At 39.9% G+C, this 14,914-nt stretch overlaps 1 protein-coding gene across 4 annotated transcripts; it reads right to left on the reverse strand.

Annotated features, from left to right (window-relative positions):
- Positions 1-10,127: 10,127 nt before the first annotated feature.
- On the reverse strand, positions 10,128-12,717 carry LOC121756574 (growth-regulating factor 4-like). Of its 4 annotated transcripts, none has more exons than XM_042152152.1 (5): positions 12,581-12,717; positions 11,860-12,140; positions 11,065-11,404; positions 10,473-10,849; positions 10,128-10,386 (listed from the first exon to the last, which is right to left on the reverse strand). In XM_042152152.1, the coding sequence occupies exons 2-5, from the start codon at positions 12,071-12,073 to the stop codon at positions 10,379-10,381; spliced, it is 939 nt and encodes a 312-aa protein (XP_042008086.1). In that variant the 5' UTR covers positions 12,074-12,140; positions 12,581-12,717; the 3' UTR covers positions 10,128-10,378. The 4 variants fall into 4 exon arrangements, with proteins under 4 accessions (XP_042008086.1, XP_042008088.1, XP_042008087.1 ...); XM_042152154.1 differs by lacking the exon at positions 12,581-12,717 and adding an exon at positions 12,343-12,538; XM_042152153.1 differs by lacking the exon at positions 12,581-12,717 and adding an exon at positions 12,338-12,538.
- Positions 12,718-14,914: the final 2,197 nt, after the last annotated feature.

A 14,914-nucleotide genomic window follows, 5' to 3' on the forward strand; every position in this document is an offset into this window, starting at 1 on the left:
AATTCAATTTTCATTTTGCCTCTCTTCAAAACATAAACATAAACATAAACATAAACATAAACATAAACATAAACACCTTCAACTATATAAATTAGTTACTCCATATATACATAGGAAAATAGATCAAATGGCAATGTTGACAATCCATTCACATATTATCTTCAGAAAATAGGTACTTTTTTTTCTTCTGAAATTAAGTGGAATATAAGTATTAGTAATAGGGAATATTTTAAAATATATGTATAAATATTTAGGGAATTTGATTAAAATTGAAAGATGAGTTTCACAATTTTATTTCTTTATTCTTTAGGATCATTTAATATTGGAATTTTATTTAGTGATATTTATTTTCATAGTATAATGTTATGATTTGATTTGATAGTATTTATTTTATATTATCTAATTTTATACTTATAAATCTAGAAGATTTTGTCAATATTTGTTTTGTTTATAATTTTTATTGTTGGAGTTTGACTTATTTTTCTTAAGATATCTTTTATCGTCATATTGTTTGGTCACAATAATAAAGAAATAAATTGTCAAATTCGTACTCCAGTATTAATCCATTCTCCTAAATTCTTTTATATATTCCCTTTGTCTAGAAAAAAAAATATTCATATCTTTCAATTTACATCTGTTCACCAAAATTAGTCTCATAAAATGAAAAATTACTCTCTGTTTACCTTTTATCCATTTTTTTTCTCTTTCATAATTTATCTATTTTATCTCTTTCTCTTTAATATTTTTACCCATTTCTTATTAAAACTCATGTCATCTACCCATGAGACTATTGTTTTTGGACACGAGAAGTATATCCTTTTACATATCTCCTACAAAGTAATGCTCATATTCTAACAAATGATAAAATTCACCGTTCTGCTCCTAAATCTTTTTCATATACTCCATTATTTTCTCTTATTAAATATTTCCTCCAAACTACTCCCTTCGTCTCATAATAGAAGCCTTATATGGTGTGAGCACAGGTTTTAAGAAACATAAAGAATGACGGGTTGGAAAGGTTAGTGAAATATGAGGTTTACTTTTTTAATATTGATATCTATCATAATCTAAAGTGCAAGTTGGGTGAAAAGACCTTAATGCCCTTTTTGGAGGGAAATGGAAAGATAGTGTCTTCTATCCAAAAACAGTTTTTGAAGGAAAGAACAATTTGACAATAATGGTCCAACAAAATGCTAGCTTCTTGAAGAAGTTTTAAAACACATTTAAATAGTTCACTACCATTAATTTTTTTAGAATTAAGTTATTAAATTTTTATACTAATTAGCCTTATATTTGGGTTAAAATTAGAATTGTGCTACAATCTAAAGTGCAAGTTGGGTGAAAAGACCTTAATGCCCTTTTTGGAGGGAAATGGAAAGATAGTGTCTTCTATCCAAAAACAGTTTTTGAAGGAAAGAACAATTTGACAATAATGGTCCAACAAAATGCTAGCTTCTTGAAGAAGTTTTAAAACACATTTAAATAGTTCACTACCATTAATTTTTTTAGAATTAAGTTATTAAATTTTTATACTAATTAGCCTTATATTTGGGTTAAAATTAGAATTGTGCTACAGAGTTTAGTTTGTCTTCCATTTATTTAGGTTAAAATTGAGATTTAATCCTTTATTGCAATACTTTTTCTCTGAATTAGTTCACAAGCAAAATGAAAACACAAATATACTATAATGTTTACAATTTTCATCCTATATTTACTCAATTAAAGTTTGTAATTCTTATATTTTAATTCGCCTCTAATTAATTACACAATACTACTAAGTTCATAGATTAAACTATATATATTTAAAATTAAATCTAACTTATAAAGTTTGTATAACTTCTTAATATAAAGAGTAGTGTAAATGATCACATTTCAAAACAAACAAGATGCATAAAATATTATCGTTATTTTAAGTGATAACTTACTTTTTATACATATATGTGGCGGGAAGTAAGAAATTTATTATTTTCAATATAAAAAATTTGTTTAGTCTTTGGCCATGTATATCAAGTTATGTTATGGTGTGAAACTAAACGGAAGAAATAAATAGTCAACTAAAATGTGATTATTGGATAATACAAATTTTCTGAATTGACTTCTCAAAAGAAGTTTTAAATATTTATGATTTAAATTATTCACATATTTAATGTGGATATATTTAATATTCCATATATATTTTTCAAATTATTTTGTTTAAATTAAGCTATTAAATTTATATATTAATTTACCTTATATTTGGATTAATGACTTGCGAGCACTGTCAATAAACGTCTTTACTCACACATATTTTCTTTATTTGTATATCTTATTCGAATTAACTCATACCATTGGATCATTAGTCACACATCTTTTTTAATCATTAATTTTATTATTTTTACTCCACTTAAATTATAAATTAAAATTGCATAATGTTCAATTCATTAGGGATTAGTAAATTCTTCATTTAGAGTGAGACAAGATAAGCACATTTCTATTTTTTTAAATCTTCACCTTGCTTTGAATTCTTATTTTCTATATATTTATTATATTTTGTATTCATTTTTTTGAAACTCTTATTTCCCGTGCATAACACGGGTGTTAATACTGATTATAATAAAATGTGAATGAAGTAAGTTAGTGAAATGTGAAAGCTGCTTACCATTTATAGTAAAAATAAAATAGGACTCTTATTGTGGAACATACCGAAATGGCAAAATGTGACTCTTATTGTGGGACAGAGAGAGTAATACTCTCTCCACCTCAACGAAGATGGCCCGATTTCTATTTTGGTTTGTCTCAGTTAAGATGACTCATTACTAAAAATAGAAACAATTTATCTTTACTTTATTATCTCTTCATTTAATACACAAATAATGTTCCCTTCATCCCACTGTAAATGGAGCATTTCTAATTCGGCACGAGATTTTATGTAATGTTGTTTTGTGAGTTAATTGGATAGAGAATAAAGTAAAAGAGAGAAAAATAAGAAAGAGAGATAATTTTATTTTAAGAAATGTGTCATCTAGAAGGGAACATCCCGAAAAGTAAAAATGTATCACTTAGAGTGGGATGGAACGAGTACTACATAAAATCTCATACCGTCTCATGAAAGGTCATCTTCCTTATGCCAAAGGGGTGCATTATAAATGAAATGTGTTTTTGTTATTTTAATTAGTTATGCATTCTCAAAATGCGTAACACCCAATTTCAAAAAAATGGCACATTAACGAAAGTTGATACATGGATCACTTTCAAGAATTATGCCTAGCAATGCTAGATGTATGAGAAAAACAAGGACTATTAAGTTAGGCAAATGAGAACTCTAGGAAAATTATGGAATTAAGGGTTTTTCTGATGAGGGTTAGAATTTCTGATCTGCATGTTGGCCTAGTTGGGGTTGTAGAGGTTGCCATAAAGGACAGAATGAATATGAGGCGATAGTGACCACCTCTTTCACGTGTTGCTACGCTTCATAGATGGCGAAGTAGACCTTCCAAGAGAGATGTCGTCTTGTCCAGATAGTGGAAAGTATTTGACGAGGTAGTTTAAGGTGTCGCCTTTGAAGAGAGAGGTCTTCTAAACTGTAGTATTTTCATGAGTTACGATTTAATTTCTTGTTCGTGCAATATGTGTGTTCTTGTATGCAATTAACTGTGTAACATGTGAATTAATTAATCCCATAATCACTCGAATATATCATGGTCCATCATAACCGCAACACCTAGGGCATGAGGTTGCATGCCGTAGAGGGGTGAGGATTAATCCAACCCCGTCTTCGTCAAATGGCAAAACAACCTCGGATTCGTAGATCGTAGTCGGATCTACCTGGGTTTCCCGCGTATTAAAGTTAGTTACTACTACTCCTATTTGATAATAATCAATGCAAAGAGATGAATGAGGTTGAGACACTTAAATTAGAATATAAATGAGGTCAGAAATGTAAAGCGGAAATTGGATTATAAAATAAAATTATGTAAAGCTCAAATGACATTCCACTTTGTTATTAAATTCTAACTGGTCTAAAGTTACTCTGTTACTGCAAGTTGTTGAAGGCTAGGGGTGAAATTAATTGTCGGGGTAAATTAAGTTGTTGAAGGCTAGGGCTGAAACTAATTATCTGGCTAGATTAAGTTATTGCGCACACCCACTTTTTATCCAAAAATATATAATAAGATAGGGGAGTGAATCAATTGATAACTCACTCTAGTTACTAACTACAACTAATTTAAGATCATAGGATTTTAGAAATCTAGTGGTCTAAAATTTGCCACGTGTAATTTTCGTTTTTATTAATTAAATTGAAAAGGATAAAAAAAAAACTACCAATTTAGGGTTTTGGATGAAAATGTCAAAATACTGTTTTGAAAATATCAACACAATGTTTTGAGAATGTCAACGCATTTCTTATGTCAACACATTGCTTTAAGAATGAAATTCTACATGTATTATATTGACATATTTTATATACAATGTTGACATTTATTGTTGTACGAAAAAATTGAAAATTTTCGATTTTTTTTAAATTTTGACATCAGAACATATGCATGTGGGATCTCGTTAGAATCCTTACGAAATTATCTTTAATTTGATATATGTTGTGCGAAAAAATAATTTAAATCGAAAAAGTTATATGCGTTTTAAAGTTATGTGATATTTTTCAAAAGTTAGTTACAACTAATTTGTTGTAAATTGACCTTAATACCCTTATTGACGTTTTTTATTGATCGTATTGACATTTTGGGGCTGATGATCTAAGCCCTTAATTTGAATATCTAAGGGCTATAATTTAATTGTAGTTAACAATTAAGTATTGAGTTAGCAATATAATACTCCCCTAAGAGTAGGGATGTCAATGTAACCCGAACCCGCGGGCCGGCCCGAATAACCCGATAAAAATACAGGGTTAAGGTTGTAATTTCACAGCCCGAATTTAAAATCGGGCCATTCGGGCTGACCCGTTCGGTTTGTCGGGTTAGGCGGGCTGACCCGTTCGGGTTACGGGTCGGCCCGTCGGGTTGAAGGCTTCTGCACAACGAGCAGTTTTTGTAACGGTCATAACTTTCTCTACAAAGCTCCGATTGAGGCGTGCAATATATCCACGCGAAGCTCTTTCGAAGACGAAGAGAATGATATGTATTAGAGGTTTATCAGACTTCAAAATCGCGAGAAACATTGACTCAAACAAGGCTGCTGCACATCCACATATTTTGTGTACATTTTCTAATCAATTTTCTATCATTTCTCAACAAACATGTAAACATACCAAAAATATAGAAATATAATCAAAATCATCCAAGACAACCCTCTAAAACCATGCAAAATCCAAATACGTCAACCGACTATATAAGATCACGAAAAAAATCACCATGTGGTTCATGGATTCATAAATACTCGTATATAAAAGCTTTCTTTTAATATATTTCCAATATAATAGTGCAAAGTGTTTTGACGCCGCTTCGTCATTGAATTATGCGTACTTTGATGATTCTTAAAACAAATATAAATTATTATTTGACTTATTTACAGCTGAAATAAATTAAATTTGACCAATCATAATTCAAGAAAACTTAGAGTTACTCCAATTAGCTAGCATCTTGATAATTCACTCTTTAACAATTCAAAATATTTTTGTTACATCTATGATGCACCTCTCACGTTATGAAAATTTTATTTAATTTTCTACGAATTGATTTATGTTTGAATTTTGAAACAAAGTGTTGATTTATGTTTTAAATACATAAACATAAACATACTATTGATAGATATTTTGTAAATAATTATGTAATGAATAAGTTATTTAAATTTAAATAACTTAATCTTTTTTAAAAATATTAAAGAAAATTAAAAATATGTATTTCATTGTTGAATGATTAATTAAAAAGATGTATATAATTAAAGAAAATTTAAAATACGTATTATTTTTTGAAAATATTAAAAGAATTAAAAATACGCATTGGCCCGAATAACCCGGTGGGTTAGCCCGAAACCCGAAGGGTTAGGGTTAGGGTCGAACTTTTATAACCCGAAAAAATCATAACCCGAATAGCCCGTACCCGAATGGCCCGACAACCCGAACGGGTTGGCCCGATTGACATCCCTACCTAAGAGCATCAGCAGTGGCGGACGTCACCGCGGAATTCCCACCGGCGTGCGGGAATTCCGTGGCGGATGTCCGCCATTGTGCGTGGCATGCACGGATACGGAATTTCGTAGAGGAATTCGCAGTTCCGCGGCGTTCCGCGGAATTCCGCGGGGAATTCCGTGCGGACGTCCGTCATTGCGTTGACTCCCACGGACGTCCGCGCGGAATTCTCGTTTATTGCATTAAATGTTTTTTTTATTCCGTAAATTGTTTAATTCCGGAAATGGTTTAATTCCGGAAATGGTTTAATTTGTGCATTTGTGAATATTTTTTATTGTGGGAAGTCCGTCAGGAATTCCGCCACTGTGCAGTGGGAAGTCCGTATGACGTGGCCGTGCAGTGGAAAGTCCGTATGACGTGACAGGAGGTGTTTTTGAGAATTCCGCGGGGAATTCCGTCGGGAGCTCCGTGCTACTGCTGATGCTCTAATAGGATATTATGCACAACTAAGACAGGTTTGTTTGCTTGTTATGTAGCATTTAAACCTCTCAAACTAATTACTCTCATCGATTATTTTTATTAACATATATGGAATACCTCGTTCATCCCATTAAAAATAAATTTTTTTCTAAAATGGAAATTATATTATTTCTACTTTTTCATCTCTATTATTTTACTCTCTCCTCATTAACTGACAAAACAATATTGCATAAAATTTCATTCTGAAAACCAAATATATCATATTTATTGAGACGGAGGGAGTAATTTTTTATTGGATAAACATGGCATGTTACATGATAAGATAGCAACTAGATTTATCCTCCATTATAATTGGATGGAAAAAAAATAATCATTATAAAATGTTGTAAGAAAACTTAAATTGACAAGCTTAGGGCGTGGACGTAAAAAAAAAAAAAAAAGCTTAGGGCGTCCGTACTGGTGCGGAATTTTCCGCGGAATTTCCAAAAACACCTTCTGCCACGTCATACGGAATTCCCACTGCTCTGCCACGTCATACGGAATTCCCACTGCACAATGGTGGAATTCTCTGCGAAATTCCCGACGGAATTCCCACAACAAACAAAATTCACAAATTAACAAATTAAACACTTTTCGGAATTAAACAATGTACGGAATTAAAAAGTTTGACACGAATACAGATAAAATTCAACCACTTTATTTTTAAAAAAGTACAGTATTTTTTAAATAAAAATCGGCTCCTCACTCCTAGGTTTCCCCGCCGTCGGTTCCCTCGCCGTCCTCGCCGCCGCCCCTCTCGCCGTCCCCGCCGCCGCCCCCCTCGCCGTCACTATCCGACATCGCGTCGAACCCCAAGTCGCGACGCATACTGTTGAGGGGTCTAAGCTTCCGCTTGTAGTGGGGCTCGGTCGCTTGGCGTCATTCCTGCATCCCACATAACAATGCGTCATGTGCGGCGATGCGGGCATAGGAGGGGTTCTCGGGATCCGGATCGTTTTGGGTTGGTGCTACCGATTGGGCCTCGGCGGATCCGCTGGGACTTCCCCTCGACAAACGCGCCGCGAACCTTTGCCCAATCGGGCGACGGCGGCGGGCCGCTGGGAAACTCTGCATCGGTGGGGGGGAGTTCAGCGGAACCAACACTGTTGCTATACTCTCCGGATGCGCTGATCCTCGTCCGCTTCGGCCAGCCGGATTCCACACTCGCAGTGAACTTGGGTGAATCCTGCACCGCGAGATACACCTCCCAATATTTGAATTCCCCAAAGCCCTTTTCGGAGTCGGGGAACTGCTGGTGAGACAACAGCTTCACATCCTCGGCGGACATGCCGCTAGTTGCCGAGCGGAGGTTATTTGTGTAAATGCCGACAAATCGGCTTAGCGGCTTCTTCAACCGATCCCACTGTTTCCGGCATTGCTCCGAGTTGTGGAGCTTCCCCGTTGGCGGTTTGAACTGGAGGTAGCTCTGGCTAATGCGCCACCACATCCGGTCGATGTGCCGGTTCGCCCCGACATATGGATCCTCAACCACACTGATCCACGCCTTCGCCAGCGCGACGCACTCGTCCGAGCTCCAGATGGTCCTCTTGGTCCCGCTGGATCCCTCCCCCAGGCCAGCAGCGTACACCGGGACGGCCCGTCCCCTGCCCCTCCCTCGCCCTATCCTCCCCCTCCTCTCTGTCGCCGGCGGATTCTCCCGGATCGGAGAAAGCCCCAACTCCTCCAACGAGAACGTGTCGATGCCAGTGAACTGAGTCTCGAGAGGAGAACTTACCGGGTTGTCTGTCGACAGTAAGTCCATAAAGGGCCGATAGACATTGTCCACCGGCGATTGGGGGACCCCCGGCTACTCTCCCCGAAGCGTCAGGCGATCCTTGCATCATCCCCGGCATCATCATCCCCGGCATATGGGGCATCATCCTATACCACTGTGGGTACATGTTGTAATACCCCGGCATCATGCCCGATGGCATTTGAGATAGGGGCAGCATCCCCGGAATTTGGGACATCGACTGGGAAAATTGCGTACTCCTGCCGATGGGAAAATGCGGCGCCGGTGAATCGCTCAAGGTAGGAGAAGAATCGCTATCGTGGTGCTCCATTGATGATTCGAAATAAAGGTATTTAGAGAGAGAGATACTCGTTAAAACAAGTGGTGTGAATAAAATGAAGTTCAACGGGATGTATTTATAGAAAATAAAAAACATTTAATGCAACACACGGGAATTTCGTGCGGAATTCCATGACAGTCCACGCAATGGCGGACGACAGGACGGAATTCCGGGCGGAATTACGCTAAACTCCGGGGACCTGCGGCGTCCTCCTCGGAATTCCGTATCCGCACCCGGTATGCACAATGGCGGACGTCTGCCACGGAATTCCGGCACATCCATGGGAATTCCGCGTTGACGTCCGACATTGCGGATGCTCTTAGGCCATCCACAATAGGAATAGCCCAGCCATAGCCTAGCCACAAACTCCTCCTGCCACATCATCAACACTAAAAATCCTCCTGCCACATCATAAATAGCCGAGCCATAGCCTAGCCACATCATAAATAGCCCAGCCACATCACTCAAAATTATATAAAACAAATAATTAACAATCACACAAAATACGCAATTTAATTTACGAGACATATACGAGAAAATTCAATAATATTATTAAAATTTAAAAAGTACATTAATTAAAAAAAATTACATAATTAACAAAAAAAACTGCTGCCGTGCAGTCCTCCGCGCCCATAACTCTTCAATTAAATCCTTTTGGAGTCGAATATGAGCCTCCGTTTGGCGCAAGTCGGCATGTGCTTGGAGGCGGCCGTCTTCATCGTGAGGTACCCCACTCCGTACGTTGGGGGCGGCCACGCCGTGGCTTGGACCGGCTTCATTACCATCGTTGGCCCAATCAGTCAGTTGTACACCTTCATCTTCGACAATCATGTTGTGCATGATAATATAAGCATACATTATATCAGCAATGCAGTCGACATGCCACAAACGCGTTGGCCCCTTAACTGCCGCCCATCGAGACTGGAGCGCACCAAATGCGCGCTCCTGTGTGAAGTAGTCTTCGTACAGGCGCTGATGTGCAGCTACGTGATCACGATCAATCACCGCTCGGCGGTGTACCACTGGGCGAGGTCGAGGTACCGCCGGCTGCAGGGCCCTCTGCATCCATTGATCAATCTCACGGTTCGTATAGGGCACTAGCGCTTCGTTCATTATACGCTCATACGCCTCAGCATCCCCACCACTACTACCACCGGCGTTACTCATTTCTAGGTGTTGATCTTGTACAGAAATTAAGATAGAGAGAGTACTCGTTAAAACAAATGGTGCGAATGAAAACGACGTATCTGGCGCGTATATATAGTGTTTCGAAAAAAAATTGCGCTAGGCGGTTTTTAATTCCGGAAATGGCTGGGCGGTTGCAATAAATCGCCTAGCTCCGGCGCTCGGCTAAGCGGTGCGCTAGGCGCTATTGTGGATGGCCTTAGTCAACTATCTACTGCCAAAAGTTGAGATACAAGCCATAATTCAAAAATGGTCATTCAAGATTCTTAAAAAATGAGAATGTTGAGGACTTGACAAAAGCAATATTCCAGAATAGTAATGACAAAACATACTATTAATCCTCAAATGTATGTTAATCTCACACAATCATACACAGCTTTGAATAATTCAGAGTAAAACACTACTCATCAAAGTACATTTATTCGAATAATACAGGCAGTCGATTAAAGGAATGTTGAATACCGATAGTGACACAATCCAATGTGTTGGGGTGATACAACACAAGCAAGCAAAGCAAGTAGCTCACATTCGTCATCCAACTTCAAGCATCTGCAATCAACAAAACCCAAAATTATAGTGAACTCTTTTACGGAGTATAAAAACAAATTAGACTATACTACTAAAAATTGGCTCACCATTTGGAGAGTAAGCAGTTCCTGAAGTAAAATCAGAAGGAGTGGACATGGACAGCTGGGTCGAGGAGAAGGTGTTTTCGTTGGTTCCATTGTTATCGAGATTGGACCATGATTCCTTGGTTGAAGGCCACTCGCTGAAGAAAAGATGTTCCTGCTTCAGTGTTGTAGGTGAACTGATATCACTCCCGAATAGGCCGTGTTGCTGTTTTGACGAGACAGGCTCATAGGCATGAGGCGTGTATTGCTGAGCTGAAGAGCAGCCAAGCATTCGGGAATCAGAGCCTTGTTTGAACAATGAGCTGGAAGAAACTTGACCAGGCATGAGACCCCATGTGCCAGTGCCGCTGCCTGCCTTTCCAGAAGCTTCTCGTGAGAAACTACACCCATCACCATCATAAGAGAGAAAACACGAGCGAGATTAGAAAATTGTAACTTGGGGTTCGGATGTCCAGCTACCGAATATCATAGGCCACCGAGCAGATACCAATTTATTAAGGCCGTAGAATGAGTATCAAGCCGCTAATTGTTGTACAAATAAAATTAATTTTAATTGTATGATCTAACTAAACAATCAAGCATCACTAACTAGTACCTGAATTCCCGTCCATACGGTCCCATCTGCAGCTTTGTTGCATTGCTCCCAACAGATGATCCTTCAGAATTAGCACCAGAGTACAGCGGCATCTGTTGAGAGTTTCCACGGTTTATACTGCCCCCAATAGAGGAGTGGGGTACTGCAGTCAACAAGGACTGCGACGTAGATTGAGATTCCACAGGCTTTCTTGAACGGTTGCGACCACGATGCATGTGCCGCTCGCAATACTTTGAGTCCGGATGTGCATCTTTCGAGCACCTCCACTTCTTTCCATCAGTTCTCCGGCATCTCCCTGGCTCAGGATCAAACTTCTTGCCATAGTAGGAACAATATCCCACTGCATGACGGATGAAATTTGAATTCCAAAAATGTTAGAATGCATTTTAGCGCTTCTTTATTGCTCAAACGGATACCAGATTTCTTCTCTATACACTCGATATCCAAAATAAGCCATACAAAGTACAAACAACCAACTAGCATGGGAACGAGCAGATCATATCCGAATAAATAAAGTACAATTCTTACTCAATATAAGCAATTTTTCTCCATAGACACACCATCCAAGAAAGAAAATATATTTGCTGCAAATCTCAGATTGTGTGACAAGAAAGCTCACAAATAGATAAAGCATACAACATTATAATATGATTAACAAATTTTAGCAGCAAATGAACAAACAGAAGCTTACACATTCCAAAAACACACCACAGATATTCAAACTCAACTGGAGCTTGTTAACATGTAAGAATGCAAGTATATACTCAGATAAATATCAAGAAGTTAGGGCATTACACGCAGGATGGTTGAAAAGATGGGCGTAAAGCCCCTCGAAGCTGTGGCGAATAGGCGTAACGAGGTCTGGTGGCACCGGTAGGCCAGCCACCATATACTTGTATATCATGGCTTGCTGCTCCAGCTCCTTCCACTGCACGTCTGTGAACAGCGGTGCCCTATACCCGAGCTCCGCCCCCATTCCCATCACCGAGGTTGGCGCTTTCTCGCTCATCCTACCTCCTCCAAACTACACTAATTTCCCCTATTTCAACAGATCAAATACTGCAGCACTAAGGAATCTGCATAAAGAGATTGATTGAATTAGGGCAATACAGACTGAAGAGATTGAATTAGGGTTCAATATTTATCAATTTCTACAAAAATTGCTTTTTTATGCCACAGAAATGCAAACACATGAACAATGCAATCAGAATCAGAATCAGAATAATCAAAGAGGCGGGCAAAATTTAAAAATTAGGGAAATGAAAAAGGCAACCCCACGCAGTCAATGTGGTCGTGCGCTAGCGGGGACAGATCTAGGGTTAGTCAAAACATGGAGAACGATCTGAGAGGATAAATTGGGGGAATAAAAGCTGGTGGGTGGCAATAATGAGCGAAGATGTTCGAGGACAGTGAGACAAACTGAGGAGTGCTGATGCTTTGCCGTACATACAATAATTGGGGCGAAATTAATGGGGGTTGGAAAATTGGGGAAATTAAATGAGAGAGGAGAGGCAACCTGCGATTGGGTGGCCGTGGTGTTGCTGCGGCGGTGCGGTGGCGGTGGTCCAGTGGTAGTTTAAATTCTTGCTACCGTATGATGACAAACAGTGGGTAACAACTGTCAATGTTTGTCGTTTTGTTTTTGGGGGTTGAAGATTCATAGGTAGCAAGTACTACTATGAAGCTAAACCATATTCAAATACATTTTCGATTTTGCTTCATCATAGCAGTTAGGGCACCCGCAATGCGGCTCGACCGAAATGAGCTAGGCTAGCGTTGCGGGTGGGTCATCTCTTGGAGATGGCTCGTGATGGGGTACGAACTAAACAAGCCCAACAGCAGTGACGGCCCATCAGCCCAAAGCCCAAGGAAGAGTATGAGTTCGGCATTACCAAAGAGTTCGGAGGAGTTCGGCATTACCAAAGAGTTCGGCCTCAGCCTACAGCTCGGTAAAAGCCAACCAATCAAGCTCTGCTCTTAGGTCGGCATCAAGCTCTACTCTCAGATCGGCAACCAAAGCAGTTCGGTCTCAGTAAGAGTTCGGCCTCAGCCTACAGCTCGGCAAAAGCCAACCAATCAAGCTCTGCTCTTAGGTCGGCATCAAGCTCTACTCTCAGATCGGCAACCAAAGCAGTTCGGTCTCAGTATTCGACCGAACAAGGAGTTAGTGGACCCATACAGGATTTCCACAACTTCCAACACACCCACTACCACGTGGCGTCAACTCAGGCCACGATCTTAGGCCATGACCTACACGACCTCCACGACCTAGAGTGATGATGTAAGCCACGATCTTAGTTCAATGTATAAATAGAACTTAGATCTGGTAGAAAGAGGTTAGAATCTCTCTAGAGAAATAATCATATAGCAAGTCTGTGTTGTAAGCTGTAATTCGCAGATCAAGCAATACAAACCTGCCCCCATTTCTCCCCGTGGACGTAGATTTACCTCAGTAAATCGAACCACGTAAAATTCTCTGTGTCGTAATTTATTTTTACGAGCATTCATCATCATCAAAAATTCGCTGAATCATCACTGGCGCCGTCTGTGGGAAACGAAGAACCAAATTTGTGATAAAGCGAATTTTTGACCATCTTTTCAACCCAAAAAATGCATACCAGATCGCAGAGTACCCGTATTCCTGCCCGTGAGAACCAGGAGGAAGCCAATCCATCCCATAGGTCTGGAAAACAGCCTAGGGATAAATCCACCACCAGTTCTCATGGCGGAGGAACAAGCCGCTCCAAAAGCCGTCACACCGAGTCTTCCCAGCAGCCCGATTTGAACGAGGCTGTCAAGCTGTTTTTGGCTGAAAAGCAGGAGGAATTCTTAACCTTCCTGCAGAGAAGCCAAAAGCAGCCGGAGGCGAAAACGGCGGATTCTCCCTCTCCCTCCATACGAGACAGTCACTACCGCAGTAGTATCATGTCTTCCAGAAGAAAGAATCCTCGGTACCGGAATCACAGGAGAACTCCATCTCCTCCATACCGAAGAAATGTCGGGTTCGCCATGTACGGAGCATTGAGGACTCCGTTCTCGGACGATATTACCCGAACTCCCCTTCCACAGAACTACCGAACTCCGTCGATGACTTATGACGGGTTGGTGAATCCTCATGACTTCCTGGGACGCTATCAGTATAACATGGCGAACCAGGGTCTCAATGAGGTCCACATGTGCAAGCTGTTTCCCGAGCTGCTAATCGGGAACGCAAGAAGGTGGTTCGATAGCCTCCCTCAAGGCAGCATTAGATCTTACCGAGATCTAATGGATGCTTTCCACAGGAGGTTCTTTCAGAAAGCGGAAGCCCGAAGCACTTCGGCTCAGCTGCTTTCTATACGTCAAGGTCGCGACGAAAAGATCAGCGACTTTATGACGAGATTCCACAAGGAATGCCTACAAGTAGATAATCTCAATGATCTACTTGTCATTTCGGCATTCCAAAATGGAATCCTGCCCGGAGCTCTCTACAGAAAGCTCGTGGAGTGCGGTCCGCAAACAGCTCAAGAGATGTGGGACATTGCGGACAAGTTTTCTCGTGCCGATGAGGCAGACCGTCGAAAACGGTCTTTAGACAGCTCATCTGGAGAAGACAAAAAGAAGCCCGGTCATAGCGATCAGAGGCATCCTCGCCGAACACCCTCTCCACTAAAGGAGAGATAGCGGTCATCCGAGGTGATCGAAAAAGAGCAAGTGTGTTCGCAGATTGCGCTTAAAAGTGCCGAGCAATCAGTTCGGCACCATCAAGCATAGCAATCACAGCAGCCGGAATCAGAGGCCGGCGAAATGACCGAAGTCACACCGGAGCCGAACTCGATGGTGTACGGCACTGAAGCCGTGATTCGGTTGA

Source organism: Salvia splendens, chromosome 11, assembly GCF_004379255.2.
Source record: "Salvia splendens isolate huo1 chromosome 11, SspV2, whole genome shotgun sequence".
Classification (NCBI taxonomy): domain Eukaryota; kingdom Viridiplantae; phylum Streptophyta; class Magnoliopsida; order Lamiales; family Lamiaceae; genus Salvia; species Salvia splendens.